Source organism: Panthera onca, chromosome D2 (genome assembly GCF_046562875.1).
Source record: "Panthera onca isolate mPanOnc1 chromosome D2, mPanOnc1 haplotype 2, whole genome shotgun sequence".
Classification (NCBI taxonomy): domain Eukaryota; kingdom Metazoa; phylum Chordata; class Mammalia; order Carnivora; family Felidae; genus Panthera; species Panthera onca.
The window spans coordinates 56437006-56463436 of NC_138349.1; the positions used below are offsets into that span (position 1 = coordinate 56437006).

Below are 26431 nucleotides of genomic sequence, written 5' to 3' on the forward strand. Positions count from 1 at the left end.
CAACTCTATTCTGTCGACAAGAATCTGGAGTCCTATTTATTGATTTCGGGGTCTGTGCGACGCGTTCGAACCGTCTACACCCACGTTCGTTGTTTTCCCTCCAGAAGCCGCACACAAAGCGGATCCACCCTGCGGACGAGAGCGCGCGGGCCGCTTTTCCGCGCGCGCCGCTCCTGGGCGCAGCGTGAGGACCGGCTCACTGATTGGCTGCGCGCGGCCCGGGCCCGCGGCCTGCTCCCGCCCCGGCATCTATGCCCGTGCGGCGATTGGCCGAGCGGTCGTGCGCGCAGAGCCCGCGGTCCCGCGCTCCGCGCCCCGCCCGCTCCAGCGCGCCGCTGTTGCATGGGGCGCCGCCGGCGGCCGAGGGAGCCTGACTGCGCTGCGCAGGGCGCTAGGAGGCATTGTCGCTGTAAGTGGAGCAGAGAGCGGCCCAGAACGGGTCCCCACGCTTCGTGCCCCGCAAAGTAAATGTAGTCTGAGGCTGAGCGCTGGAGGGCTGGGGGCGAGAGGGAGAGAAGTGCCCCCGTTTCTGCAGCGTCCTCACCCCTCCCCCAGGTCACCGGGTGGAAAGAGCAGCGGTGCATCAGCTGCGGCTTCTGCAGTGCCAAGGGGCCCGGCGACGTGCCGGCTCCTGTTTGCAAACTGCTGCTGGACCCCGGTTGGCTCGCGGGAGTGGGCGCAGCGGTGGCAGGGAATAGGGAGACCGGGGAAGCGGTGCCGGGCCTTGGTCCCCGCGGGAGGCGCCCTTGCCGGTAGAAGCTGTTGTGTATTTCGTTCCTGAAGCAGCGTTTTCTGGGCTTGCTTCCGTTCTGAGGGCCTGCAGACTTCTGCTTCGGAGCATGCCTTCTGGCCTCCGGGCAGCGCGGGAGTCCTCGGCCCTCGGCTAGCATCAGCGTTTCCCCACTGCCTGCTTTATTCTCCCAGTCCCCGCCTGCCGCGCGAGCCGGGGGCCGGCGACGAGGAGCCATTGGCTGCGGGCGCCGGGGGGTGGGGTAGACGAGTGAGGCGGGCCCCTTGTGCCAGGCGCGGGGACCCTGGCCTGGCCCCGGCGCACACTCCTTAGAGACGCCGTCCCAGGATGCCTAGGTGCCCGGAGCAGAGCGCGCACGGCGCGTCGAACCCCAAGGCTCAAAACCAAAACCAGGCGCCGGCCGGTCCCGCTCATGCCCCAGCGGACTGCTTTCCCTTGGGTGGAAAAGTGGGTCAACCCTGTCCAGGTCTCGAGGGCTTTTGGGGCTATTTGGATACCATCCAGCCCTCAGCCTCTCACCTTCCCACCTGCTCCCCCGCTTGGCGTGGCCGGAAGGACCCGCAGGAGCCAGCGGTGGGGAAGCTTGCACACATGGCTCAAGAGGCTCGAGTTGCCCTTAGGAGCGGCTGCCAGGCTCTAAAGTTCCCAAGTGACCACACCAGTAACTAAATATAGGAGCAGCTGGTGCGGAAGGGGTGTCGCAGCAGCTCCTTTGCAGGGATCTCGGGGCTCCAGATAAGGTAGTATTCTCACTGGTGATGACAGGAGCCCCAGCAGCAGGCTGCAGTCAGGGTTTAAGCAAAAATCCTCCCTCCTCCAGCCTTGTCTCCCGGTGAAGCTAGGTTATAGATCCAGGAGGGCCTGTTGCCAGCTCCCACAAAGGAAGACAACTTTTCTGGCATTCAGTTTATTATACCCTAACTTACCGTCTGTACTTGTTCAATCACCGACTCGTCATGCATCAGTGTGGGAAGTGCTTAAGGTTTGCAAAGACCTTTCTAGAAAGTTATATCTCATTTACTTTTCAAAACCCAGCAAGGGAGGTGGAATTTCCGTTTTACAAATGCGGCTGCTCACAAACACTGATAACTTTCCAAACTCTGGTCTTAGGCTGTCCTCAAAAAACTTTCCCTAGCTCACTGCAGAAAAACGGAGGACAGAGTTCTAGGAGGTCCTACAGCTCCCTCCCCCAGCAGTCTGGGGACAGACAAATTGGCTACCTGTCTCCCTCTTTTTCTGATCTCTTTGGGTCCCTTTGCTCAGACCATGTCTCTCTCTCCTTCATGCAGAGGGCACACATGTTCCTTGGGCCTGGCATCATGGCCCTGCCGGCATCTGGCTCATTCTTCCTTTTGTCACTAAGTTTCTCCTAGTCAGGGGAGGCTCATTCTGGCCCATGCCCTGTGTCTGTAACTTGACTCCCCCTGTGTGGGCCTTTTAGGAGGTGCCCAGAAGATATTTGCTGGATTTAGACATTTCCTGAGACTATGATGCGCACTCTGAGGAAAGGGGAGCTGGGGGTGTATGGAGAGGAATGTGTTGCTGGGGTAGCAGCAGCGAGTATGGCTTTGGACCCTGTGCTCCAGGGTCTCCACGATTTGGAGCACTTGCCTTGAAATTAGCTAAGGCTTCCCTGCAGTCCCTTGGGGACACTCTGACTTCCTTCTACCATCACCTCTGCCTGTGGGGTTGGCCAGATGCCTCAAGGAGCCCAGACTTGACCCTGTGGGGTTATCCTGGGGTCCTGTGGGTGGGTTCTGGTTCCAGGAGGGCTCCCTTGCATGCTGATTGCTTCCACTGGCCAGCATAACATTTCTTTTGTAGGATTGCAAGAGATTTGGTGGCCAGAATGGGGCTGACATGCAGATTTTGGCTGACTCATGTTGTTTATATAGACAGGGGCCCTGATACCCTGGGGACAGCCATGCCTAGGGGCCTTTGCATTCAGTTAGAAGTAGGTCCTTAGCTCTCTGTGCCACTTCTGTGACCCAGAAAGTTTCCTATTTTTCTCGAAAACAGAAAACAGGAGCAACTTTATTTTTATCTCTACCTCCTTTTTGGGGTTGTTATATGCTAAATATATCTTCCTTTTTTTTTTTTTTTTTTTTGGTCAAAGAGGACTAGTATTGGGTTGGATCTAAAGGGAGCAGTCAGTGAAGTTGGACAACCTTGCAGTGCCCTTTTAGGGACCCAGTACAGGCTCCCATCATCCCATCTGGTCTTCCCTCAGTCTGGGCCCGTTGCTCCCATCTTGGGCCTTATGCCATACCTGGCCCTGCCAGGCTCCTATTTCACAGTCCTTTCTGTGCCAGAGGGACAAGCCTTTGTCATCTGACCTGGGAGAGGGACAATCAGCTGGACTTTATGAAGGAATTCTCCCTTGAGAGGGGAGGGGAGGTGAGGGGAAGGGGGTTTCCTGGCCAGTTAGTGAGGGTGGCGATTTTAGGCAGCAGGAACTTCTTGGAGGTCTAGGGTACATCTGTGCTACCCAGAGCATCCTCTGGATTGTACGGGGCCCTTCCTCCTAGTTACCTGCTCTGCCTCCCAGACTTTGCAGGTCACTCCTGTTCCTGCTTTGATGCCCATTCTCCGACCCACACCATAGAGTGTCTTAGCTTGCCACCAGGGGTGAGGTTTTTAATTTGACTGGTTTTCATCAGTGGGCTCAATGGCCTATGGCACCCCTGCCCTGTCCCCACCTTACCTGGTGACAGCTAGTAGAATTGTAAGTATAGGGCCTGGTTGAAAGTAAATCAGCCTAGGGAATCCCACTCAGGGCTAGCACAGACCCTGGGCGGCTTAGAGATCTACCTTCTCTTGCCCTTGTGCCGTGTGGCCAGGATTGCCTCGGTATGTTTCCTAGAAAGCTCTCCATGAAAATCACAAGTCAGAGCTCTATCCTGTATTTCTGTCCTCTTCATTCTTATGCCCTGTACCTTAGTGGATGCTCAATACATGTTTGTGATTATTGATGACAAATACTGGAGATAGGGCAAGGAAGGAACATGGGACAGTAGGAAGACTCCTAGGCTGGGATTAGGAGGCCTAGGTTTCTGTTTGCATTTAGCTCATTTACCTCCCTTCTGGGACCCTCAGTTTTCCCATTCATAGGGGTTAGAGTAAGTCGCCAAGACCCCGACGACATTGCTATGACTCAGGCTTAAGGGATGGTCCTAAGGGCAGCATGGTGGAAGTGTTGGGTTTAGTTTGCCATAGTCACCACTATTCCTCACTGTCCCACCCTGGCCCGCCTTACGCAAGTTGCCTACCTAGCACTTGTAGGCATTTGACTATAGGACCCTTCTCATTTAGACAGTGCCTTAGATTTATTATAAGAATCCACTGGCTTGTATATAGATCTGAAACCCAAATGGTGGCTGTTGATCATCATCATCACCACCGAAGGATACTAACTAGGCATCTGTATTCAGCATGTGGTATAAAATGCAGGGGGAGAGCACAGTGTAGATCTGCTCCCTGCACACACACAGGCTGACTGGGGAGACAAATATGTATACTGTAAAATGCTCATAAACAACCCAAGTGGCTTGTGCTAAGACCTTAAGTGCTGCTGAAACTCAGAGGGAGGAGAAAGCACTGAGGGCCAAGGCAATCAGGGAGGACTTCCTGGAGGTGGAGAGGGAGATTCTAGTCATTCCTCAAAGATGAGTTCCACTGAGTTGTTTGTTCAAAGTCACATGGGTATGAGACTAGGATTAGAGGCCAGTGTCATGTCTGCATGTGTACTGTTTTATCCTCTTTATAAGTTGTTCAGACCTACATGTCCTGGGCCCTGGGCCCAGGAAAGATGTATGTATTTCTGTTCAGTCCTCATATGAATCCAGTGAGGTGGGTGTTACTAAGATCTCCTTCTCAGATGAAGAAACTACAGCTGAGAGTAGTTAGGAATCTTTCCCAGGGCTTCTGAACTAATAAATGGCAGAGTTGGGCACTAGACCTGTCTTCAAAAAACAGTCTTTTCCCACTGCACTGTGTGTCTCAAACCTTCAGTGTCAGCCTCCTTGGTGAGATGCACCCGTACACAGAATTCACCCCTGTCACTCAGTGGAAGGGGGGCTTGGCCAGCCCCAGCTCAGTCTTGCCTGCCCTTCCTGTGTAGCTGAGCACACAGGGCCTTTTTCATGGTGTCTGTTAGCAACTCTGAGCACTACCCTCACCCCCTTCTCTCTGTCCTCACATGCTTCTGCCTCTGATCCTCAGGGCGAGTTCATTGAGCAACCTAGCTGTCTTTGAAGCTGGGAATGGGCACTGACCTTGGCCCCAAGTTCATTCTGTCCCTGGGGTGCTGCTGCCGGTGTTGGGGGCAACTTTTGTAAAGAGGTGAGCACTGGATGTGGAGCTGGGCTGGCCAGATTGTTGCCATTTACTCTCTTTGACCTTGGCCAGGTCATCTGGTCCCTCTCTATGCCTCAGTTTCCTTCTCTGTAATAAACAGGGAGTTGGAGACCTGTCTAGTTTGCTCTTTCATGTCTTTGCCACCTAAGAATTTTGATTGTGTTCCACAAGCTTCTTTAAGCCTTTTCTCCCCCAGTGATCCAATTTCCCTTCTCTTGTTTCCTCACCCCACCCCCTCTTTTTCCTTCTGGCTCTGGCAGATAAACTCTGCACCAGGCTGATCATCAGGTCTGCTGGCTAAAGCCGTATAAAACCGTAGCCTTCCCTCCATGTTGACAGGTGGGAAGGGAATTCTTAGAGGCCACAGACCAACCAGACTGAGCTCTGACTGGTCAGACCGGCTGCATTTGCCTCTGTGTCCCCACTCCCCAGCAAGCAAGAGGGACCCCGCAGAGGTACCGGGTGAGGGGAACTGGGAGCTGGGGGACCTGTCCTGGTGGCTGTGGACAGGGCACCAGCCCAGAGCTGTGCTCCGCCTCCTCCCCTCTGCTCCGCCTGTTAAGCGAGTCACAGGCAGCACATACCTGCGCCCTCACACCCGTCTGGCCACTGTTTCAGGCGCTTGCCCTGTGTCCGGTGAGGTCACACGTGTGGATCCACCCTCTGATGGGCACATCGGCTGCTCCGAAGGCCGAGCTGCGTGTGGCCTGGTGTCTGGGCCCCTCGGGAGGAAGTGAGTGGCCTGGGCCCTTCCCTGCAGGCTTCCTGCAGCCTGGGTCCCACAGGAGGGTGGATTCAGGGATGGGTCCCTGGGGGGGTGGGCGCTTCATGGCCCTGTGTCTTCCCCAGGCACAGGCCCCCTTGTGAGCAGCAGACCAGCCTGGTGGCTGGCAGCAGGACCCCCTCGCCTGCATGCTGAAGAAGATGGGTGAGGCCGTGGCCAGAGTTGCAAGGAAGGTCAACGAGACCGTGGAGAGCGGCTCTGATACCCTGGGTGAGTGAGGGCACCCTGTAGGCGGTGTGCGAAGTCAATTTAGATGTGAAATCGAAAGAGAAGAGCAAAGAGACCGTGTCCGTGTGCGCCCTCGTCACGAGGAGAAGCGTGCCGGGGAATTTCATTGCGGTCGTTGTTCAGTTTGTGTATACCAGGCCGCAGTGCAAGACTTATCATGGCCACGGACAAAGAGGTTCGAAAAACACTACGTGAGGGCTCCCGCTTGCTGGGAGCCGATCTGCCTGCCCTTGCACTGCCGCTGACTCTGAGCGTGTTATGTGCCCTTGACCCAGGTGACCATAGCTGGCACTGCCGAGTAGCCCCGTGTACCAGGCCCTGTGCAGGTGCCTCATGAGTGGTGCCGTATTGACTCTGCACGGTGGCCTTGTGATAGAGCGGGCACTTGCCAAGCATGACCAGCCTTGGTCTTCAGATAAGGACGTGAGGGTCGAAGGCAAAGTGGGCTTTTCCCAGGTTCCTCAGCCTGCAGGCCCCTTTTCACGCCACCGTTTTACCTCAGTTGTGTCTTATGTATTTTTTGCTTTGACTTGGTCATGGCATTTTAGGCCAGACAGTTATGCCAAGACTTCAAGCATCTAAGCAAACCGTCCTATGTGATTGAATTCAGATATTTATTGCCTGTTCGCGTGTACAAGGATTGTGTGCATGTGCATGTGTGTGTACGTGTGTGTGTCTCCCGCTGGCATGTGTGTGCCCCCTTAGAGCCACTGACATGTTGTGAGAACCCAGAGGAGGGGAGCACACTCCTGCCTTGGGGATGACTGCATACACAGAGTGGGATTTGAGTTGGGTCTTTGGCACCCAGAGACGAATTCACAGGTAGGTCGGGATATCTGTGCCCATGCGTGTCTGTGTCTCTCCAAGGAGCGTTTCCATGGAGGTTATTGGCCGACCAACAGCCCAGGGACTGGGAAGATAGAGTATTTCTGTGCACAGCCTTTGGTCCGGCATGTCTGAGGCTCCCGGACAGGGCGTGGTAGCCCGGAAAGTGGAGGGTCACTCGGCCTTCAAGGTGAGCTAGGTCACTGCCTCTTTCAGGAAGCCCTCAGCCCTATACCATCCACCCCTGGCTCCCTTCCTCCTCTGTAGCAGTCATGCAGTGTCCCTAGAGGGCAGGGACTTTTGCCCCTGTGCCCCAAGAGCCAGAGCCGTGCCAGACGCCTTGTGCGCACATAGCATTTGCTAAACTGAGCTGAAGGGGGAGAGGCATCATCTGTGGCAGACGGTCTTGCGAGTTGTCGTCGGTTTTGGAGGCAAGGTTCTGGGGGAGGCTTCAGCTGGTGAGCTGACGGCCATAGGCCCTCAGGAAAAGCAGTCTGGATTGCTGTGCTGGCCGCTAAGGCGGTCGTACTTAGCCTGGTGTTCAAGACTCGCCACCTGTCATATGGCCTGGATTGGAATCCCCACTCTGCCACCAAATAGCCCGATACCCCGGCAGGCTGCTTAACCTCTGATTTAAGCTGGTTTTCTTCATGGATGTAACGGGGGTGTTAACTGTGCCCACCTCGTCAAGGGAGTTCAGGGGAATGGGGGGTCTGTAAGGTGTTGCCTTCGGGTAGTTCAGCGAGTCTCTGAGGACTAGGGGCGGGGCCTAAGTCCCTCTCGGCCACAAACACGCCTCCTGCAGCTGTCAGTCGGCCACCAAGCTGGGTGTCTTCACGCTGTCTTCAGATGGGGAGTTCGGTGCAAATCAGCAAGTCTCTGCAGTGAATAACCTACCCCTGCCTTAAAATGCTGCCGGGGAGAGGGACACGCGTGCAGCTCAGCCTCTTCCAGATGCGTCACGGGAGCAAGGATGGAGGGGCAGCAGAGGCGGGAGGACAAAATTCTGACTTCCTGGAGTCAGTGTTGTTAGCAAAAGGACTTTGGGAGGCTGATGTCCCAGGCAGCGCTGGGATCTCATGCATGGCAGCACCACAGAGTTGCCCCCGTGGCATGGAGGAGCCGGGGGGACGGTGCCCTGCAGCTGGGGAGCCTGGAAAGCCACATGGAGTCTTGACTTAAATGTCTGTGGACCAGAGACTGCAAACGCAGTTCTCTGTGCAGGCGAGGTGCGGATTTCTGTGAAGAGTGGCCGCCCTGCAGGGGTGCGGTGCACAGGGCGTCTAGAGTGGGGTGTGCTGTGACCAGCCCCTTTGCACTGCCCGGCGCCGTGTCCGTTGGAAACCCTGAGGCAGGCGTCTGCTGCCCTGCCTGGCTGCTATGGTACTGGGATTGAAACCCTGAGGGTCCGGCCCCAGAGCCCGGGAACTTTCCCTGCCACGGTGTGTTGGGGTGGGGACCTGGGCAGTTGCTGGTCCCCGGCATTGTGCACGCTGCAAAGCTTTAGTCATCTTGGGAGGGGAGTCGAACCTTTCAGCCTTGGCTGTCTTGATTGGAGCTCCAGACTTTCACGGGGAGATGACTGTGTCTTTAAAGTTAGGGCAGACTGAGGGAGGCTGGTTTATTACCTTTTTGGTGCCCAGTGAAGAAGCAAAATGTCAGACCAGGCCACTGTGGGCACCTGCAACCCGGGCCCTTCGGCAAGTGGAGCTCATTGGGCTCCTGCGGTCTGAGGGGTCTGGGGTCTAAGCTGTCCGTAGGTACTGATCATCCGCTGTGTGCAGGGTGCTGGGGGGCTCCCTAGGGTTCTGTGCAGTAGAGCCGCGGAGTCCCAGCCCACCACTGTGGGACAGAGAGCAGCGGACACAAGGTCCGCTTGTGCTACAGAGCAGCTACACGGACACAAGGGCTCCGTGCTGGCCCTGGTCAGACACACACCACAGGTGGTTGGAGTTCACAGGTGGGAGATGTTGCCAGGTGTTGAAGGCATCTAGGAAGGCTTTCTGGAAGAGGTGGGAATGGAAGTGGGTCTTGAAAGACGCGTGAAGGAACCCAGTGTGGTTCTCATGTAAAACAGCAAACAACCTGAAACAGCCTAAAAAACCAGCAGCGGGTAATCACTTTAATTAATTTTGTTACAGCTGTACAATGCAATTTATGTAGCTGTTAAAAGTGGTGCATGAAATTTCATTACATGCTTGAATGAAGACTGGCAAATTTTTCCATATAAGATGACTTGGAAAAAAGCAAGGATCCCAGACGGTACAGACAGATACCAGTTATGTTAAATGTGTGTATACTGGAAACAATTGAAAGGAAATAAAACGAGACACAAAATGGATGTTAGAAAATACTATTGTGCATTTTCAGAACATTCTGTGATACACATATTACTCTTTTAAGTAGCGAAGATAGATTTTAGGGAGAGGACCACCCCCTTCCCAAAAACAGATGAGAGTTATGGAGGTAGCTCCTTGTGTAAGCCCTTGGGTGTGGAATGGGCTTCTCTGGCTTCTTCCTTCTGCTGGGTTCCGCTCCCTACCTCCCCATGCGCAGGTCCGGGATGCAGCCCTAGGATGGCTGCTCAGAAGCCTCAGGTGTCTCTCTGAAGAGTGGAAGGTCCCAGTAGAGACCCGGCTGGGAGAGCTCAGTTACAGGTTCTCACCTTACTCGGGTAGGTCACCCTGGAAAGCTCCACACACGCTCGGCCAGGCGCCTGTGGCTGCCCTCCGGAGCCAGGCTCGCTCCTCCTGCAACCTGAGCTGGGGTTCCCAGCCCTTGTCTCCCCACTGCAGGCCTCTTCATCCTCCGAGAAGTGGGTTCCTTTCCCTCTGGCCCCTGGTCTGCCCCTCAGCTAGAGTTGAAGCCCCTTTTCTCCAGCCCCTCACCTCTCCTCAGCATTTTCGATTGAGCTTGTGCAGAGTCAGGAACTCAGGCTTTCCTCTCCATCCACTCCTTGTGTCCTCAGGTTAGTTCTTTCTCTTGGTAAAGGCATCATGCACATCTGGGCTTCCTGGGTCCTTGAACCCCTGGGGACCTCTGTCTGACCTCCCTGTTCCCTCTGGCCAGTAGACTGGCGGGCCTCGATGCCCTGCACCCCACTTCTCTCCAGGGGAGAGAACCCTAGGCCTTTGGGGATGACTTTTAAAAACTGATCCTCATTGCCAAGGAACGGGGCTTGGAAAGGCCCGGCAGAGTGTGGGAAGGGAGGGCATGGCCGGCTGGGACAGAGGCCTGACAGAGCTGGCGGGAAGCAGTGCCCAGCACGAGCTGCAGAGGAAGGAGCCAGCGTTGCCCGGGGCCCGCTGTGTGCCGGGCACAGGTGTCTGAGACCACCTTTCTGTGGTCTTTGGTGCTTTCTGCTTGCGGATCCCCATCTGTGTTCATTTCACAAAAGTTCCAAGTCGTTAGCTCGGGGTGTGTGTCTGCCCCCTATCCCTCGGGGTCTCTTTGCCTGCACTTCCTCTTGGGGCTTCCATTCTGTGCGTCCCACCGTTGCACTGGTATATTTCCTGTCTCTTCCTCTCTCTGCTACATTTTGAGATCTGTCTGCTGGTTCACTATTTGCTTGTCCATCTGTGTTTAGTCTGGTCTCGAACCCCTCATTGAGTTTTAATTTTTAAGGCTACCTACCTTATTTTCAAAAGTTCTGTGTGGTTCTTTAAAAAACCTGATTTCCTATACTCTGGTTTCTCTTCAGATCTGATAAATCTTTTACCTTTTCTTTTAAAAACATCTGACATAAGGGAATAATATCTTATTTCTGTTTTATGTGTTTAATCTCTTTTTTTAGTTCTTTAATCATTTGACTATACTTGTCTTTTTTCATCTTTTGTACTACCTTTATCACAGGGAGTTCTCAGCGGCCCACATCTCCTGTTCCTGTTGACTCTAGCTCACAGTGGGTTGTTCTGGGTGGATCTGATATAATTTGGGACCCTATACTCCTGGCTGATGGAGCCTGGCCTGCATGACCCTGGACTGAGGGCGTGTGCTCCAGAAGGGTTGTGTTTGCTTGCAGCAGATGCCTGCCTGCCGCTGGGTTAGAAACACATCTTTCTCAGCCCAAGGGGTGTCCGGGGCCTCTAGGGAATTGAATATTCAAACCCTACGCCCACCTGTGGTTTCCAAATCTCAGGGGGGTGATTTGTTTGTTGTTGTTTTTGGTTTTTTTAAAGTAGGCTCCGCGCCCAGCTCAGAGCCCAACGTGGGGCCTGAACTCACTACCCTGAGATCAAGACCTGAGCCGAGACCACGAGTTGGTGCTTAATCGACTGAGCCACCCAGGTGCCCCTGTTTTCTTTTTTAATTCAGTGCCCAGGCAAAGACAAAGCAGCGTTCTAATTATGAAAAAGCGGGTCTTATCCCTAGTCCAGTCTTTCTCTGAAGGTAGTCCTTCAAAACCCCCGCTTTCCGCGGGGCTCTCGGCTTCAGCTTCCCTCAGGCAGGCCAAGCGCTGCATTCCTGACCTCTTCTAGGCCTTTCAGCCTGAGCCCCTTGGGAATGCCAGCCCTGGCCAGCAGAGCATCGGTAGCCTCCTGCCCCTGTGTCTTTGACATTCCTCTCTGACTCGTGCAGCTTGCTCTTGTCACACACCAGGCCGGGTTGCCAGCTCGTCGTTGCAGGCGTTGCGCCATTTAATCCTCATGCTGACTTTGTGAGAGAAGTGATGTTAATATCCCCACGTTACAGATGCAGAAACCAAGCCACAGACCTTTCTAAGTCCAGGGTTTCTAAGTGTTTAGTAGCACGGAGGCATTCAGCTTGCCCCTCCGCTGTGCTGCTTTTGAATTAGGAGTTCCCTTGTTTTCGAGAAGCTGGAGCTAAGGCTGAGGGCGTGACACAGGTGTTGGGAGGTGGGGCCGGTTTCATCACAGCTCTAGGTGACCCTTCCCACTGAGGACCTGGGGAAGGAGATGGGGAGAACTTGGAGCCCCTGCTCCCCCTCATGCTGGCCTCTGGCTCACACCGGTTGGAACCACAGTGGGGCCTGCCCTGTTCCTTGAAAAGGAGGAAAATTATCAGAGGCTAATATCTGCCTGGTCATTTAAGGTGTCTCCGGTGGTGATGGGGACAGCTGCCATGGGCTGCTTCTGTTTACATGCAGATTCATGGAGCCCACTCTAGAGCTTTAAAGGTGACATCCCAGGGTGGGCTTGGTGACCTGCATTTTAACACGAATCCTGTATGATTCTCCCCTGCCTTGAATTTTGAGAACCAGTGGTTTATGAATTATATTCTAGAACTTCCTTCTCCTGGTAGGTTCTGGGTGGCTGGGCAGGGAAGGGCATTGTCTGGGCTGGCCTGGGTGTGTGTGTGTGTGTGTGTGTGTGTGTGTGTGTGTATGTGTGTATGTGTGTGTGTGTGAGAGAGAGAGAGAGAGAGAGAGAAAGGGAGAGAGAGAAAGAATGAATATGAGTGTGGTGTGACCCATCCTCAGGGAACTGAGCAGCTGGGCCACAAGCTGTGAGATGGTCAGGTGGGCAGACCAAAGCTAGTGACAGAAGGGACACATCCCCCCTCTCCTACTTCGCCTGTCTCCTAGGCTCACCCCTACTTTGCTGGGGTGAGTGCTTGTCTCCTCCTGCTCCCACCAGCAGGTGGCGCCCTGTCACCAGCCGACCGTTGAGCGTCAACTGACACCCAGGCTTGACCAGAGTGTTGGCTGGGCATGAGTGCCTATGTCCTGGCGTCCTGATGGGGCTTCCACTCAGCCCAGCTCACGTCCTGTATTTACATTCCTAGCTGACTCCCACAGGATCTGAGTTTGCAGCTCCTTTCTTGAGCAGGGGTACTTAGGAAGCACTTACATAATACTCACTAAATCTGAAGAACGCCTTCTCTCAGGTCAGATACTGCCCCTTTTTAAGAAATACCACATTGAGCACCTACTGTGTGTACCTCACTTGGAGGAACCAAGTGGCCCAGGAGTGGCCAGTGCGGAGGGGGAGGAAGATAGACACACGTATTCTCCCAGGCACACTGTCAGGGAGGGGAGTTCACGGCCCCGAGCCCAGGAGGCCGATGCTGGTGGGGATGACGGATGTGTGTGTTGCTCACCCGTCTCCTGGCCTGAGGGTCAGCCAGGCACAGGTCAGATGTGTGGAAGAGGGAGTGGGCCCTCACAGGGGAGCCCTCAGCCTGGCCGGGGCCACCTGTCCGTTTGCTACGAGGACTGGAAGCCCCTGATCTGCTGTCCTCAGCTTCCTGGCTCTCAGTTGGGAAGGCAGAGTGCTATAGCTATATACATTTGATTAAAACACACAAACAAGAAACGACAGGTGTTACATGTGCCCAGTGTGCAACACATGAGACCCAAGAGGTAAACAGTGGGAAGCCAGGCTTCCTCCGGCCCTGTCCTCTGTACCCTGACCCCTTCCTCCCTGGTATAGTGTCTTGTGGGAGCAGAGGGGGAGTTGTAAGGCCCTTCTGGGGTTACATTGGCAAGTTCTGGAATTGCTAGGGGTGAGGATGGTTAGCTGTTATCCCGAGGCTTTTTCAGGACTGTTTCTAGCCCTGGTGGGAGAGGACCCCAAAGCCCAAACGGATGTGGCCCTGGTCTCTCTATTGGGGTTCCCCAAATCCCCTTCTAGAACTTTGGGAGCTCCAATGACCAGAAGTCCCACCTGCCCCCACTCTAGCCCCACGGGGGACGGATGCCAAGAGTGGGGTTCACTGGTGGGCAACCTCCAGCACAGCCAACCCGTGTCTTGGGTCCCCAGTCACTGTGGTGCTGACCGCGGCATCCCGAATGCATCTGAGGGGTGGATGGGCAGATGCCCTCAGCCTCTCAGGTGTGGGTGCAGAACACTCAGTGCTCCCCACTTAGTCCTCCCCCCTCATTCTTCTGTCTGCAGAAAGGAGATTGCCCAGCTGTGAGAGCTGGTCCAGCCCTGAGCGGCCTCCAGGGAGCCCCTGTGGGAGGTGGAGTGCCCTGTACAGGAAGGAGGCCATGAACATATGAAATACTTGCAGAACGAAAAATGAATCAAGCGAGGAGGACTTCTGCCTCTCCTGTCTTCGGGTGTTTATGCCCTGGGCGTTGCTTAGCGCCCGTGCTAAGGGGATTGCACGCAAGATGTGGCATTGTGGCTGAACCGTAAAGGATGGAGCAGGTTTAGGGGAGTGGGTGTGGGTCACGCATCAGGGGAAGGCCATCCTAGGTGAGGTGTCTGTGTGAGCAAAGACATAGCAGCATGCAAGCGGGCACTTGTGATGGGGACAGCCAGGCTGTGACACGGGAGGGTAAAGGGAGCCGAGGGTGGCTTCAGATCTGAGGGCCTCGAGTGTCACCTAAAGTAGTTTCTACAGTGGAGTCCTGTTGAGGCAAAATGAACAAACCTTTAGAAACTCTAAAAGTAAGAGAGAGGGGGCGCCTAGGTGGCTCAGTCGGTTGAGTGTCCGACTTTGGCTCAGGTCATGATCTCGCGGCTCGTGGGTTCGAGCCCCGCGTCGGGCTCTGTGCTGACAGCTCGGAGCCTGGAGCCTGCTTCAGATTCTGTCTCCCTCTCTCTCTGCCCCTCCCCTGCTCATGCTCTGTCTCTGTCTCTCTCTCTCTCTCTCAAAAATAAGTAAACATTCAAAAAAAAATGATGCGGGGCTCGAACTTACAAACCATGAGATCATGACCTGAGCCAAAGTCGGACGCTTAACACCCAGGCACTCCAATAGGAATGTCACTCTTGATCTCAGGCTTATGAGTTCAAGCTCCATATTGGGCATAGAGATTACTTAAAAATAAAATCTGAAAAGAAAACTGTCTTAAGCCTAGTTGTCCGTAAGTTTGGGCACTGAGACAGTAGTTGAACGTTTATATAAGTTACAGGAATCTTTGGCAATTTTCTACAGATTGGGAGAGCTGTACATTCTGGGTTTCTGCAGTTAGTAAAGAAGACCATTGGGGCGCCTGGGTGGCGCAGTCGGTTAAGCGTCCGACTTCAGCCAGATCACGATCTCGCGGTCCGTGAGTTCGAGCCCCGCGTCAGGCTCTGGGCTGATGGCTCGGAGCCTGGAGCCTGTTTCCGATTCTGTGTCTCCCTCTGTCTCTGCCCCTCCCCCGTTCATGCTCTGTCTCTCTCTGTCCCAAAAATGAATAAAAAACGTTGAAAAAAAAAATTAAAAAAAAAAAAAAAGAAGACCATTGATTCATAGTTACCTCAGAATCTTCTGGATTATATGGCAAAGTTAGATTTGGGAGGTGGCTAAATCCACCAAGTCACTCCTAAATTAGAGTCACTGGTAGATAACCCTTTTTTGTTTTATTTTGTCTTGAGCCATTCCATCCACTAAAATACGGTTTGTGAGCACGTTGGATGTTTTGGCATGTTGGACAAGCTAAACTAAGTTCCTCCTGTTGGATGTAGCCGGGAGCTTTCACTGGCAATTGATAAATTGCCACCTAAGTTTATAGAAATGCAAGGGTCTATCCATTGAGTGTTATATATAATGCAGGGTACATTTGAGTCAGATGGTACTTCTGGAGAGGTTTTTCCTAATGGAGGCCCCTCATAATGTATAAACACCAGAAAGAAAAAGAATATTAGAACCTGTCCAAGAGGTCATGAACATTCTAGCCAAGTTCCCGTCGGAATGAGGTACCAGGGACGTATTTGACATTATGTTGGTTACATTAGCGAGTAACCAGGATGTAATAAAGGCAGAAATGAAAGCAAACAAGTGGGTTGACTGTCTTCTAATACTACAGTTTAAAAGGAAAGAAGCATAGAAACACAGGCCTGGTCCTGAATCTTGGGAGAGCAGTCTGCCCTGATGCCATCTACTTCTGATCCCGGCTTGTGGTTCGGATGGCTCTGATGATCTTTGCGTGGCCCACTGGGCAAGGGGCACAATGACTGCCTACGCGTGAGCTACTGTAGCGATCTTTACATCCGGTTCGGTTTGCAGGGCTTCAGGAAAAGAGGGCAGTTTTAGTTCTCAAATGATTCCGGGTCAGAAAGGTGGGAGAAAAATCAAAATGTTAGCTCGGAGAGGAGGACGTTAGCCAGGCATTGGAGGACACTAGAAGAAATCAGGACCTAGTCTCGTTTATAACGAGTAGTATTGAAATCTAATATCTAACACAAAGGTGTGTTACTGAAACGTCTTTTTTCTACAGTCGCCCTGATTTTTACCAAAAATAGCCTTAAGACGAATTTGTTTGTAAAGCAAGTCTAGTTTTAACACATTTGGCCTCATTATGTTCATAAGCACTATTGATTAGTCATATAAGTTTTTTTTAAAGTTTGTTTAGCGAGAAAGAGAGAGTGTGTGCACGAGGGAGGGGCAGAGAGAGAGGAAGAGTAAAAGAATCCTAAGCGCTGATAGCGCCTGATCCCACGAACCCGTAAGGTCATGACCTGGGCTGAAATCAAGAGTCAGACACTTAACCTACTGAGCCACCCACGTGCCTCGGTCATATAAGTTCACTGTAATCTGCTTTGTGCAACTTTTTCTAAGGAATTTTAGATGGAACTTTTAATAGCATCTCAAGGCCAGGAGCCAAATCAAATACTTGCTGTCAGATTTTCCTGCAATACCTATAGATTTGAGTATATTCCTCCTCTCAAGGTCCCCCAAATCTTCTGAGGTTCCTGCACCTGCCAGGAAGTGACATTCTTTACTTACCTGGTAAGGCTGCTGGGAACACTGTAAGCAAGTATCAGGCCACCATTTCCAAGGGGCTCCGTTGGCTTCATAAAGTCCACCTTAGTTCCTTCAAGCTGTCCTTTTTATTCATATTTTTTTCTAAGCCTTCTCTCGAAATAACCAGTCTCATTTTAGGACAGATTTTTTTTTTCCTTCATGAAAATGTATTCCCATTCCTCACACCTTTCGTATCAACAACACATCTTACATTCCTTGCATTCCGAGTTGCTTTCCTTATCATTTCCCAGCAGTCCTAATTGCATTTATCAGAACTTTCACCTTTAGAAACCTCAGACTCCAGTGAAAGCTAAGTGGTGACTGATGGCGAACTGTCTGTTCCACCAGAAGTCTTCAGATTGGAAATCTGTGGACACATTTCATAATTTCTAGAAACGTGTGTTGTTTTTCTCAGAGGACAACTTTCAGTAAAGCACAGAGCACATTTACCAACATATCCAAGTATCTTGAGTTTCTCTGCAGTCAGAAGCCCAAAGCAGGCAAACCTACATTCAGGAATCAGTGCTTTAGTGTTCTCTCTTATTTGGAAAAGACTTAGATATCCAGTGAATTCAACCCAGCTTATCACTTAACTTAGCAACCCTTCGAAGTTTCAGGTTACCAAAGATTTTGAAAGCTATAAACCTTTTTATTTATGCAACTTATTTTTAAAATTAATTAATTTATTTGTAAGTGCTCTCTATACCCAACGCGTGGCTCAAACTCGTGACCCTGAGCTCAAGAGCTCAAGAGTCATGCGCTCTTCAAACTGAGCCAGCCAGGCACCCCTCAGCCTATTTGTTTTTAACAGTTACCCATGAAAACTTCATGAGACAGACGAAATTAACCATCATTTTAAGTCATTTTCTGCTGACCAATTGCAACAGATAAAACATGAAGGTAACCAGTAAACTCAGCTGGAATAGGAGTTGATTATCTGTATTGTATTCGATGTTGGTGACTCCAAAAGACATATGTTGAACCTAACTCAAAAGACATTTTAGTTGAACCTACAAACTGAAGCTAGTTTTAATGCTGAATCTTTTCCCAGATCTGATGAATTTGAAAAACATTTGCATCAGCCTCCATCTTTCTGAGTTTTAGAATGCCCGGTTCTTATAAGTGCTTGTTGCCCTTTAACCAATTAGATAGAGCCCTTTTACTAATTAATTTTAGCAATGCCGTCTGAAGGTAGAAAAAAATCTCTCACATTTATAACACACACGCACAAACAAGATGCGAACAAAATGTAGCCTTTGTTTCATTAATATTTGTGGAGAGGACATCAAAGGCCCGATTTCCAGATTCCTCCCTTTTATGAAAACAAATCTCATTGCAAGATAGCATTATCATTTATAGATCCATTAGTTAGTTATTTCTCTTTTTTCAGTGAGAACACGACCAGTTCTGTCCAAAGATGCCAAGAGCTGCACCAACAAACAGCCAGATGAAGCCCAGAGGGCCTCAATGGGCATTGGTCCCCCCCCCAAAAGCCAGGAGCTTCACCGAGTGACCTGAACGCCTTTCGTTTTTGGTTGCTTAGTCTTAACAGCCGGCTCTCTCTAATTGTGCTTGCTAGAAAACTAGTTTAGACATGTCAGAAGAAGCTTGTTTGGACCATCTGAACCTCAGGTTATCCAAAGTTACATTTTCCCATTTAAGTAAGCACTTACATGTGGAGGCTCCATAAGTGTTGTACCTACAGCCTGCTGGGGTTCCTGTGAGTGGTGGTTGGTTTTCCGGGAGCTGTTCCGCTTTTGAAGCGTGACTCCCCCATTCACTTTAGTTTCAGTTTGGGAATAAGGCTTGAGAAGAATCTAAGGATATTAATTAAGTGTGGTGGATCGAGAGGGTGGTGCTTGTGAATGTCACTTTCAAAGGGGCATGATACTGTCTATTATGTGTCTCAGTCTCTCCCAGCAAGGCCTAAGACCACCAAGGGGGCTCAAAGCGTTGGATGATCAATGCTTATGTGTGTGTCCCCGGACAAGCCAATTGTTAATTACTTTATGCGATGGGGAATTCCTAGAGAACTGCTACACATCTCAAAGAATATCCTCAGACACTTTCCCCTAGGCTTTCAGTCACTGGAAAGCAGCATTTGGCCAGAAGGAGCAAGGGTCCCGTCTCTTCAGGGCTGAGTGGTTCAGTCTCTCTTATTTCTAGCCAGAAAATTGACTCAAGCCTTACATTAATAACATCAATTAGAACAATGGCAATTTAAAACAACCACCCCATCCACTCCAGCCACTCTAGGTTATTCCCACCTAAAGAACATTACCAGTAACCCTCAACAGCTCAAATGAAAGTCAGGACCATTAACTTGAGGAGGTCTGGATAACTCACAGATACTCCTGTGAGGTGCCCTGAAGTCAGAGGGGTGCAAGGCCCCTTGCTGGCGCTGAGCGCACGATTCCACGGCACCCCCAGGTGACCTTGGGCACCTTGCTCTGCTATCCCACCGTCTACGCCAGGAAATGTGGACACAAAATGAACAAGCCTTTAGAATCTCTAAAAGTAAGAGAGAGGGTTTTATTCCGGCCAAGTTAGGACAGCTGCCCGGGAAACATGCTTTTTACAGGGAAGAAAGTGCTCTGGAGAATGAACAGTTTCTACAGGGTCATGTAGTTTTTACATCTTGGAAAAACTCCAAAGATTACAGATTAGCATATAGGCAGGGATTACGAGTTTTAAAGGAATGCAGGGAGTAGAGGCACTGATCACTATCTCAAGGTCAGGATGGTTTTTCTTTTTAGGCTACTCATTTACAAAGCAGATGTACAGTGCACACGTGGTGGGCAATGAATCAAGCTTTTCAACAAAGTTTATATACAGTCGTGTTGACTGAGAAAGAAAGCTAAAGTGGCTTCCCTTGTACATCAGACCTTTAGACAGTTTTTCCCTCATCACTAGCTATGCAGGGGTTAGGTTCTCAAGACAGCCTAAGAATGAAAATCACCTAGAGTCAAAATGATCCACGAATAACGATGAGCCCACACTTACTTAATGCCCACGGTGTGCTAGACTATCTCTGATATATGTCTTGTCCAGTCCTCCCTGTGAGCCTGTGATCTGTTCACCACTCAGCCTTGTGAGGTGGCTGCTGTTATCCCCGATATTCAGAGAGAGAAACTGGCACAGAAGGGCTAAGCAGCAGCTCCATGGGAGGGAATTTGAACCCAAGATCTCCAACTGCCGAGTTCACGTTCTTACCCCTGTGTTAACCAATAGCATGGGATAGACTGTTTTGACGGCTGGGAATCCGGGGAAGTCACCGGCTGTGGACAGCAGACCCATGTTGTACGGAGACACGTGCCTTCAGATGCGAGAGTCACGCTCGGCATCTGCGGTCAGTACCTTAAATGGGACCTGAGTGCCTCTGCTGTACTTGATCTGGTAGTTTCTGAGCAGGGAGTCACACGGTCCAGGTAAGGTTCGGGAGGGTCACCACTGGGTCCAAGACAGATGTGTGAGCAGCAGGAGGGAAACCAGGGAACGGCACCTTCCATGTGCCGGGCCTGTGCTGGTGTGGCTTTGTCCTGAGTGGGACCGGGGGGCAGGAGACCTGCACGGAAGGCTGTGGAAGGGGGTGCACAGCTGATTGGTTGTGGGAGCGTGCAGTTTGAAGCCTGGTCATGCCTTAACAGAAATAGGGAGGTCTAGGCTGTTTGGAGGTGGATAAAGCGTTTCTGATGAGTTTGGGGGTCCCCCACCCCTGAAGAGGTGCACAGCAAGGGGACTGGAAATATTAGCACGGCCATCTAGAAATGGAGATTTCTGTGGAGCCTGGGAGCAACCCTGTCTGTCTCAGCCCCCACTGTAATTCTGGGGTCCCTCGCGGCCCTCAGAGCATCCTTCTTCTCTCCCTCCAGCGTAGAGCCACCGACACCTGACTGCCCTAGTGTCACTGGCGCTTGAAGTAGGCTTTTTTTTGAAGGCGAAGAGAAATATCAAAATGACTTGGATAATGTGCGACTTCAAAAAATACCTGTTGGCAGAAGACTTAAAAAGTTCTGCCTCGGGGCGCCTGGGTGGCTCAGTTGGTTGGGCGTCCGACTTCAGCTCAGGTCACGATCTCGCAGTCCGTGAGTTCGAGCCCCGCGTCGGGCTCTGGGCTGATGGCTCGGAGCCTGGAGCCTGCTTCCGATTCTGTGTCTCCCTGTCTCTCTGCCCTTCCCCCGTTCACGATCTGTCTCTCTCTGTCTCAAAAATAAATAAACGTTAAAAAAAAAAAAAAAGTTCTGCCTCAGAGAGATAACCAAATAGAACCTTCTGTGGCATCAAGAGCTTGTGTCGCTCAAGTAGGAAAGCGTTAGTGCCCTGGTAGTTCAGCGAGACTGAGGAGTTTATGGAAATCAAATGTTTCCAGAAACGCGGCCGTGGCTCTGGCTGATGAGGCAGCCAGGGACACAGCATACCCTGGAGGGGCCTGGCCCTGGAGCTCCGACAAACTCCGGGCTGCAAATGTGGTGACTGGCTGAAACGAGTGATCTCTGCCTTCCTTTACAGGTTAGGAAATTGTGGTTTATTCCGAGAGACCAGTGTGGCTGAAGGTCATTATCTTTGGAGGTGAGGTTGAATTCAGTAGCCTTTTCACCGGCATCCGCCTCATCCTGGTTCAATGTGTTTTGCTAAGACACACGTTTTTGTCGTGCGCCAATTTATCCCCAGGATTCCTTATTCTGTCAGGTCGGTTTCGGCACACCTTTACTCGCTGTGTGCTGTGCCTGTCTATGTAACGCGCTGCAGAGGAGGGAAGGTGAGGGAGGCGGAGGGAGCTAACGACTGAGCTCTGGCAGGTGTCCCATCAGACCGGGCCCTTGCCTGTGTTTCTGCCAGGCTGTCCTTTGCCCAGATCTTTGCATCATGCCCTGCTCCTTCTTATTCTCATCTCCGCTGAGTGTCGCCTCCTCTGAGAAGCCCTCCCTGACCACCCTAGGAAGTGGTCTTTGTCTCAGTTACCTGGTCTGCCATTACACCATTTTCTTTTTCTGAGAGCAGTATTCCTGCTTGACATGGTCGCAGGTCTCTGTCTGTATTTACTTCTCCTCTCCCCACACGAGAGTGTAAGCTCGGGGCAGTCAGGGACTCCGTCTTGCTCACCACCATATCCTCAGACAGTGTGAGCGTGTACCAGATACTGAGGAGGTATTTGTCAAATGAATGACTGCATCTGATCTCCTCAGTGGCTCTGGCCAGGCGGTGTTTTCACGTCACTCATAGAAGGGGAAAGTGAGGCTCTGTGAGCAGCACTGGTTTGCCTGGAGTTTCACAGCCAGCAAGTCTTGTCCTGGAGTGTGCACTTGAGTCTGTTGGCCTCCCGGGCCCTCTGTAATATGCCACCCCGCCTCTGTGGGACCCGATCCCTGCCCTCAGGGAGCTCTCCGCCTCGCCAGAAAGGGTGAGACAAACGGGTTACTAACTCTCACGTAAGACACAGACACGCAGAGCAGGCATCTGGACAGAGGGGCAGACACGTGACGGACAGGGGCCGGGGTGGGCTCGAGGCCAGAAGCTGAAGCTCACTTGAAGACATGAGGCAGCCTGCAAACAAAGCCTTGTAATAGGGTATTAGTGAGAGAGGTTTTTGAGGCTAAGGGAATAGGGCCAGGAAAAACACAGAGGTGGGAAAGTAAAGAGAGTTTGTAAGGAACAGTGAGCAGTCTGGCTTGGCTAGAGGGTGGGAACTTCGAGGAGTTGTATGAGGAGCTTCTGGAAAGGGAGGTCGGACCCAGATCCTTCGGTGGGAACGCCAGCTGGCAGAGGGCGGGTTCCACTTGTGGGGCATGGGGGTCCTGAAGGTTCTTGACTGGGAAGAGGTATTTGGGTGATGGGGATGGAAGCCTGGGGCAGGGCGCAGAGCCAGGGAAAGGGGCTCCTTCGCAAAGGAACAGCCGTGGTCATCGTCAAGGTGGATTCCAGGGTTTAGGGCTGATTTCAGGTAACAGTAAGACCTTATTAGTTGGACTCATTACATATTGGCCGCAGAGGGCATGGTTCTTGCTGTGAACTCAAATATTAGGACAGATACTAGCTCACCGTTTACTGCATTCCCCAAAAGGGCCTCGGACCCCCATTTTACAAAGGGAGAATCCCAAGGCAAAGCTTTCTCGGTGGTGAAGGTATAGTTAAGTTCAGAAGTGTTTGCCCAGCTCAGTGCCAGGCCCGAGGGGTTGTCAACATACCTCTCCTGTCAAGTTCACCTCACATGGGTCCCAGATGCAAGTCTGCAGATGTTTACCAGTTGGGAGAGGATGATCCAGGACAAGCACTAAGGCAGGTGTCCTGAAGTTAGAGGTGAGGCATCCTTCCTGGGGGAGGTAGGGCTGGCCAGCCCAAGGATTTGTGGGGGCAGAGGAGAGAGGGAAGGGTGTTCCGGACTGTGGGAATGGCACGAATGAAGCCCAGGTAGTGAGCGAGCTCCACGACTGGCAGGTGGGTGAGGCAGGGTGTGCAGGCTGGAGGACAGGCACTGGTGTTTGACGGAGTCAGATGCTGAGCACAGATGCTGTTTCGAGGTGTTTGCTGCCCTTCCCTGAGTCCATTCATCCAGCCTGTGACTTCCAGAAGCCCAGTTACCGCTCAGAGAACTCATTCCTTACAGGGTGGATTCCTCATCGTCTCAAACCCTGAGCGATTGTTTGGGGAGGAAAGGTGAAAACTCAAGTTAGTCAGTAACCATGCAGCTCTATTGTCGTGCAGTCCTGTTGTGCCCTGGGCCCTGCCTTTGTGGGTAAGCGCAGTCTCCCCACTGTCCACCGCAGCCCCCTCACCATCTGCCCTGCTCAGAAGTGGGCTCCGGGCGAGCCGAGTTGTCTGGAGTCTCCCCACCCCCAGAGATGTCCACCTGTACGTGTGTGCTCCTGCCCCGTGGCCAGCGCCTCAGCCGTGGCAGGGGTACCACTATGTCGGATCCAAGGCTTCTGTGCCCGGCAAGTCAGACCAGGGAAATGTCTTCTGGGACGTGCACTGGCCCCTACTGTGGATGAGACACTGGGCTGGGCACTGCGGGTGTTGGGGACGATGGGAGGGCGCTAAGGACACTATTTTTGCCAGCAAGAAACAAGTGCGCACCTCCCTTCGACCATGTTGCAGGTGACCTTCACAGTTCTTGCCATGTCGGAGGGCCAGCTGTCCTCTTCCGTAGGTGGAATAACGTGGTCGACTCTGAAGTCGGGCTGCCCTGATTGGAAACCTCGCTCTGCCACTTGTTAGTTGTGTGACCTTGGGCAAGTTACTTGATCTCTGTGATCAAGTTAAGTCTGATCTCAGTTAAGTTTCAGTGCTCTCGTCTCTAAAAGGTCCTCACTTTTAGAGTTGTAAGGATGAAAATTATGTTATCCCGGTACACGTTGGAATGGAGGCCAGCATATACTCAGTGCTATAAAAGTATTAGTCGTGATTATGTTACTTAACGTTTTTCTTGAAAGGAAATTAGCTCAATACAATTTTTTTTCAACGTTTTTTTATTTATTTGTGGGACAGAGAGAGACAGAGCATGAACGGGGGAGGGACAGAGAGAGAGGGAGACACAGAATCGGAAACAGGCTCCAGGCTCTGAGCCATCAGCCCAGAGCCTGACGCGGGGCTCGAACTCACGGACCGTGAGATCGTGACCTGGCTGAAGTCGGACGCTTAACCGACTGCGCCACCCAGGCGCCCCAGCTCAATACAATTTAAAAAGGCCTTTATATCATTACTACAAATGGAAAATCAGTATAATTTTTTATAAATAGTTGATAACCATAAAAATAAATATGAAAACAAAACGCCATTACGAAATCTTAGGTATATGTGTTGGCTCAAATCTGCTCCTTCGTTGAAAAGGGGGTAAAGCAGGGGTGCCTGGGTGGCTCAGTCGGTTGGATCCGCGTCTGACTCGATTTCGGCTCAGGTCGTGATCTCACAGTTCATGAGATCAAGCCCCACGTCGGGGTCTACGCTGACAGTGCGGAGCCTGCTTGGGATTCTCTCCCTCTCTCTCTGCCCCTCCCCCCCCCATAAAATTTTAAATAAGTTTTAAATAAAGTTAAAAAATAAATAAAAACAAATAAAATGAAAAAGGGGGAAAGCAAAGATGAAAGGGGTGATGACCAGCTCTGGACTGAGAGTTTGAAATAGGAATTTTCACCACCTGGCTCATTGTCATTTGTATTGTGATTACCATCCAAATCCTGGTTCTCAAAGAAACAATATCAGCATCGCCAAGAAGTTCATTAGAAATGCAGATTCCTGGGGCGCCTGGGTGGCGCAGTCGGTTAAGCGTCCGACTTCAGCCAGGTCACGATCTCACGGTCCGTGAGTTCGAGCCCCGCGTCGGGCTCTGGGCTGATGGCTCAGAGCCTGGAGCCTGTTTCCGATTCTGTATCTCCCTCTCTCTCTGCCCCTCCCCCGTTCATGCTCTGTCTCTCTCTGTCCCAAAATAAATAAAAAACGTTGAAAAAAAATTTAAAAAAAAAAAAAGAAATGCAGATTCCTAAAAAAAAAAAAAAAGGGGGGGGGGGCGCCTGGGTGTCTCAGTCGGTTAAGCATCCGACTTCGGCTCAGGTCATGATCTCATGGTCCGTGAGTTCGAGCCCTGCGTCGGGCTCTGTGCTGACGGCTCAGAGCCTGGAGCCTGTTTCAGATTCTGTGTCTCCCTCTTTCTCTGACCCTCCCCTGTTCATGCTCTCTCTCTGTCTCAAAAATAAATGTTAAAAAAAAAAAAAAAAAAAAAGAAATGCAGATTCCTAGGGCCCACCCCAGACCCGCAGATTCAGGACAAGACCTCCAGGCGATTCATGGGTACACTGTTTTCAGAAGTCTGGTCGGTAGTCACCAATTTTGTGTGTTCCACACATGGAGAGAAATGAGCCAAGTTCATTCTTTGTATTTTACACATGAGGAGCTTAAGGTTCGAGTGACCTGCCCGAGGTGACTTGATGAGTTAAGGGCAGTGGCATATCAGAATCCAGGTCTCCAGACTCACTCTGCAGGGCAACATCCTCAGAAGAAGTCAAGCTCCACCCCATCTTTACTTACTGTGTGACCTTGAACAAATTCTTAACCTCTCTGAGCCTTAGTTTCCTTATCTGCAAAAGGAAACTGATAACAGCGCCCTCCCTCAGAGGTGGTTCTCGGGATTGTCCAGAGAGGGTGCTCAGTCGGTGTTGGCCGCTGCTATCTTTGCAGAAGACTTCAGGGCCTGTCCAGCCTTCTCCAGGGCCTGGCTCAGCGTGTGGCCTCTGCTTGGGCCAGGTATGGTTGCTTCAGAGGTGTTGGTGACCACACCGTAGGCATCATTGTGACTGCTGTTTCTATTCCCTTTTGTCTCAACATGTTGGCAGTGAGTTATCTATTAAATTAAAATAATTTAATATCTCAGACAGTTACTGTGTGTCATTTGGTTGTATTCTGCGTGGGATTCATTTGCTTCTGATTTTAATTAAATATAGGTCTTTGTTGATTGGCTCGCTTGCCAGGAAGACGAGGGGTTGTTTTGACAAGTCCCAGGCTCTGCAGCACCATGCACGGTTGTCTCCTTGTTGTGAGGCTGTTCCAGCAGGGGATGGCCAGGCCTCCCTCCTGCGGCCAGGCACGGGGCTGAAGCCCATGCCTGTAACGGATTCCCACATAGAAGCGGTGTCTACATGCCCGCAGCAGCACCTTCTGTCCCTTGAGCGAGGCCACCTGCTGCCCTCCGCGCTGAGCCCCTCGAGGACATTTTATTTCCTGCTCAGAACAACCCTATTAGTTAGTTGGGTTGTCTTGTTCTCATTTTTTCTTAACTGAGGAATAATTCGTATTCGTCAAACCCTCCATTTTAAAGTGCAACATTCTGTGGTTTTGATCAGATTCACCATCAC

At 51.7% G+C, this 26431-nt stretch overlaps 1 protein-coding gene across 2 annotated transcripts in view; it reads left to right on the forward strand.

The window, feature by feature from the left end:
* The first annotated feature begins 309 nt into the window (after positions 1–309).
* LRRC20 (leucine rich repeat containing 20) overlaps positions 310–26431 on the forward strand; it is an 86963-nt gene continuing 60841 nt past the window's right edge. For both annotated transcript variants that reach the window (XM_060642529.2, XM_078434331.1), the window contains exons 1-2: positions 310–409; positions 5957–6101. In XM_060642529.2, coding sequence (XP_060498512.2) covers positions 6020–6101 — 82 coding nt within the window. In that variant the 5' untranslated portion in view covers positions 310–409; positions 5957–6019. The remainder of the gene's footprint in view (positions 410–5956; positions 6102–26431) is intronic.